The 5,033-nt window shown below is 48.9% G+C and overlaps 1 protein-coding gene across 1 annotated transcript in view; it reads left to right on the forward strand.

Annotated features, from left to right (window-relative positions):
* The window catches only part of IPO9 (importin 9), a gene marked incomplete at its 5' end in the record, with an annotated part of 29,507 nt that overhangs the window by 5,463 nt on the left and 19,011 nt on the right, over nucleotides 1-5,033 (forward strand). Inside the window, one exon of the mRNA XM_009082543.1 lies at nucleotides 3,896-3,996. Within this exon, the coding sequence (XP_009080791.1) occupies nucleotides 3,896-3,996 (101 nt within the window). The remainder of the gene's footprint in view (nucleotides 1-3,895; nucleotides 3,997-5,033) is intronic.

A 5,033-nucleotide genomic window follows, 5' to 3' on the forward strand; every position in this document is an offset into this window, starting at 1 on the left:
GTTGGCAGGTTTTGTGGAGAAAGTGTCACTCTGTGGGGTCTTTTCTTTTCCGTTGGCTATGCACTGGGATTGGCTGTACACTGCCACAGGTTGCCCAGGGAGGCTGTGACTGCCCCAACCCTGGCAATGTTTCATTCCAGGTTGGCTAAAGCCTTGAGCAACCTGCTCTGGTGGGAGGTGTCCCTGCCCAGGGCAGGGAGCTGGGGCTGCATGGTCTCTAAGCTCTATTCCAGCCCTTAACATACTGTGATACTGTGAGTCTGTGGTTGCTGGGACAGTGATATATAGGAGCACCCACATGAAGGGGACACTGCAGGGTGTCACCTCAATCCGAGCAGGCTGCAGCTCAGGAATGGCCAAATCTCTGACTGCAGATACTTGTATTTGGGTGTTTAATGAGTAGAAATAGTTCACAGCCTCCACAGAAAGTGGTTGTAACTGATGGTTTCACTCTAACCATAGGCCAGTTCTGTTCTTGTTACATTCATACTTTCTGCAGCATCTTTATTTCCGTGGCAGTGCTCACTGGCTTGGGGCTGTTGGTGCTGCTCTGTCAGCACTGAGCTCACCCCTGGGCTCTTGAGCAATGCGACAGACAGGGAAAGATCTGAGGAAATGTTGCCATGTTCTTGCTCTGTTCTTTAACTGAGTGAGGGCTCTGCCTTTGGCCTCTGCTGGGTGGGTGCAGCACAGGAGGATTTGGGTCTGCGTACACACTGTAAGTCAGGTGGCATTGATGACAGCAGAGAATCAGTGTGGATTTAACCAGTGCATTCAGGAGATGTGCTGCTGACAAGAGGTTTGCAGGAGGCTCTTCGTGAAGAGATGAGTGTTCTGGCTGTTGACTCAGGGCAATTCATGGTTTTGTCACTTAGGATTTCTAAGCTGATGATACCAATTTTCTAAGGGAAAAGGGATTCAGGTGAAAGACCCATAAATTGCCATCCCCTTCCAGAGAAGTGGATTTTGTAGTCATTGTAATGCAGGAGTAAGAGGCCTTGGGGGATTAGTTAAGCCAGCTCTACACATGAGATCATTACAGGAACCCCTTGAAAAGCTAATGCAATGGAGGAGGGAATTGAGACTTTTTTATAGCACATTTCCAACCAGATGTGAGCTCAGTCCCGTCTCTTTTCCCTTAATGAAGTGCTATGCAGCAAATCACAGGTTTTTGCTTCCTGTCTCTTGAGAGCTTTGTACTCCAAGGTTCATGGAGTTCTTGATGGAAATCAGTGGCAGCCCTGACCTGAACTGTTGTGCTGTCCATGGCAGAATGTCATGCAGCACAGTGTGGAAAGCTTTAATAAATCCCACTACAGTGTGCACATCCACCTGATCCCCGGGGACAGTGATGCTGGCTGGGAGAGGGAGTGGGTTGGATCACATCATGGCAACCCACTGATGGTTAATATGTCCCCAGTCATTCCCAGCAGAGCTCCAAGTTTAGAAGCAGTGATCAGCGGGAAAGTCAAGGCCTTTAACCTTTGGAGGAGATGGGAGGTTTGGCCACAACAAAAATCTCAGCTGTGAGGAGCAGAAGGACATAGCTGTGGTGTCATTTATTGTGCTGTTTGATAGTTCAGCATGAATTAAGTTGGTGTCTCTGAGGAGATGAATGAGCTGCAACTGTGCAATTCTTGAATCCCAGTTCTAGTGCTGAGCATGCCATTGCTGGTTGTTTTGAGGGAAACAGAGGGATTAAACATGACAGGTGGCAGATTTAAGGCAAATTTCACAACAGTGGGGTACAAATATGGTGTACTTAGTGTGCAGTGATACATCAGGAGCACAAATAACCAACAGTCTAAAGCATCTTGCAGCCTTGCTGTTTTGCTTCTTCGCTTGTACCTTAAAGCTGTTCAACACCTGTGTATGAGGTGGGTCAGAGAAGTTATGCTGACATTTTTCCTGCTATTGGAACAAATAATTAGCTGGAAGAAATAGTTAACCATATCCTCTTTTTTCTTGTGTGAGAGATGAGGTGGTCGCTCTGTCTTGGGGGCAAATTTCCCAGGTTTATGAGCACAGTACACAGCCTGTCCCTGCTGCACTCTGACAGTTAGCTTTGGTGTGCTCTCTAGTTTGGATTTTGGGTTTTCTATACAAAAATTTGCAGATTCCTTCTCCGATTAAAGATACAAGTAGGAAGTGAAGCAGAACAAAGCTTGAATATAGAGTGAGTTTAAGGAGCTGCTGAGCAATCCGTCGAGACATGGTTGTGAGTTTTGTGGGTGCTGTGGGGTGAGCAGGGGTTCAGTAGGGTGAGCAGGGATTCAGTGGGGTGGACAGGGTTCAGGGGCTGTGGGACGAGCAGAGGTTCAGTGGAGTGAGCAGGGTTCAGGAGCTATGGGGTGAGCAGGTTTCAGTGGGGTGAGCAGAGTTCAGGAGCTGCCTTTTACTCCCCCAGTGGTAGTTTTGGGGCGACTGTGCAGTGGCTCGGGTGTGGATGCAGTTGCTTAGTGCCTGGTTTGGCTGTTAAACATCTGTTTGAGGAGCAGTTGTGCCTTTGATATGAAGAGAGAGCAATAAGGGTTTTCTTGGAGGTTTTAAGGTGATAGACAGGGTGATTGGCAGAGGAGGAGGAGATCTGTGAAGCAGTTCTTTGAGCTCAGACCAGCAGTGGGAATTGGCAGAATGAGAGGCCAAGGGTTGAAGTAGAGCATCTGACAGGAGAGTGCTCTGTTTATTAATGACTTGCTCATCAGGACTACGGCACCTTGCAGATGCAGCCTCCCATTGTCACAGCTGCAGAGCCATTGCACTGAAGAACTCTGGTAGCATTCCAGTAGTGCTTCCTGCAAGGTTGGCTGGGCACAGGGCTCAGAGACATTCACACAGGGCTCATAAGCAGTAGCATATGGAACAAGTCTCTTTAGATGCTCCTGTGGCCGTAGGCAGGTGCTGAGTGTGCAGCAGTCCTGCAGATCAGGTTCACATTCTCTGCCAGCAGTTGCATAATTTTTTTTTTCCAGAGGCTTCAGCAGATCTGTTCTGTAATGTTTCCTTCCAGCACTTGCCAGACTCACTTGCAGACTTGTGGATCTGGATTGTCCCTGCTGCCTGCTCAGCTCTGATGCTGATACTAGATAGTGTTGGGTTTTTTTCTGGAAGGTGAATTGCTATTTTTAAATTTATCTAAATGTACAAACAAACATACTGGACAAAGTGTTTTGTGTTGTGTTAGCAGAAACAAGCTGCCCCCTGTGTGTCTCAGAGCAGCATGGGGGGCAACTCGTCACCAGTGCCACACAGCTGGAGCTGTGCCCCTGCAGGAGGAGGAGGTGCAGGGCGAGCTCTGACTCCTGCAGGATTCCAAGGGCTTTTTGACAAGCATCAGTGGAAAGGCTCACTGAATCAGGAAGCTCCAGGCACAATCCCCTGTGGAGCTGCTGAGCTGCTCCTGGAGTAGCCCCCGTGCGGGGCTGGCACGGCCACCAGTGGCTGTGCCCGGAATGAGGTGATCCGGGTGGGTGTTTCCTCCTGCACCTACTCCCTGGGCATGTGTAAGGATGTGCTGCTTGCATGTGTGAAGTGTGGGAAATAGGCTGTGGTCCGGTTTACATGACATTGAAGCTCACTTTGTGGGATGAGACAGCTTCTAGGTGGTCATGGGATTCAGACAGTGATGTGCTTTGGATTGGAGCCTTTGCCTTGCTGCTGGATTACGGCATTGTCTTCCTTGCAGGGTGGCACATCCTGTGTTATCCCTTTGCTTCCCTGCCAAAGAGGAAACACACAGAGAGGTCAGTCTCTCAGAGTGTGCAACAGAGGGATGTCTGGTCTGGGGTGAGAGGAGAAGACCTCGGTGACAGGAAGACTTTGGCTGATCTCAGTTGTTAATAAAGCAGCAATCTGTGATTTGAGTTTTGCTTCTGACTGATCTGTTTGGTTCCAGGCTGTGACAGCACTTGTGAAGAACTATCCAAAGCACATGATTTCATCGATGCAGCAGATCCTGCCCATCGTCTGGAACACCCTGACGGAAAGCGCTGCTTTATATCCTTGGTAGTGAATGCTTCATTGGGAGCTGAGCAGGACAGACTCAGTCTCAGGCACTGTAGTGCCTGTGGAGGAGCACAGTCCACGGAGTGCTCTGCCCTGCCACGCAGGACAGGATGTTTATGCTGCTTCAGTAGGCTCCTTTCAGTTTCTTTCAGGTTAAAAGTTGTGTGCTGAATGCTGGGTGGGTTGCTCAGCACTTACAAACTGACAACTCAGATATTTCCATGTTTTTAATCCACAAATTGCCTTTACAGCCTTTTATACGAGACAGTAATTGTGGATTACTGAGCCTTCTTGTAGTTTTTTCCGAGTTTTGTTGTGAACGTCAGAGTTGAGCACTCTGGTGATAGTAGTGTATGGGTTAGCTTAAACTCCTCTGTGATTTAATGGGAATGGCTGCTCTAGAGATCACAGATCTGGATCATTTCATATCACTGCTGCTTGCATTGTCTGGCGATTCAGAATCCTGCTGCACATGGGCTGATGGGCTCTTGTAGCAGGAAAATGGACAAGGAAACCAGAAAAGTAGCCTTAGTGCTGGGCAGGTTGGGGCTGTGTGGTTTCTAGGTTAGCTGTGTTTGTGTGGGTTTGTTTTCGGGGGGGAGGTTTAGACAGCTGTTAAAATATTGTGGAAGGTGTCTCTGCCCATGGCAGGGTTGGATTTTGATGGTCCTTAAGGTCCATTCCGACCCAAACCATTTTTTAATCTATGGAAGTCCAAGAAGCTGTTTGTTGGACTTCTGATGCTGTGTTTTTCCCTCTCCTGTCCTGACCCACTGCAGTCCTGCTGGCACCTGGGCTGACAAAAGAGGCATTTGTTTGCAAAAGTGGAGAGTCTTGTCCTTCCTTCCCTTGTGTTTGCTCTGGCACTTGGTGGACCTTCAGTTCATCACCCCCAAAGAAACCTCCTTCCTCTTCACCCCCATGTGAGTTTTGTGCCTCTTTCCAGGGCTGGAGGCTCGAGGAGGGGCCTGGTAGGGAGCAGAGCCAACTGAGTTTGGAGTGAGAGTGGGTGCTCACCCGTGGGCAGC

This window comes from Acanthisitta chloris, unplaced genomic scaffold (genome assembly GCF_000695815.1).
Source record: "Acanthisitta chloris isolate BGI_N310 unplaced genomic scaffold, ASM69581v1 scaffold17529, whole genome shotgun sequence".
Taxonomy (NCBI): Eukaryota; Metazoa; Chordata; class Aves; order Passeriformes; family Acanthisittidae; genus Acanthisitta; species Acanthisitta chloris.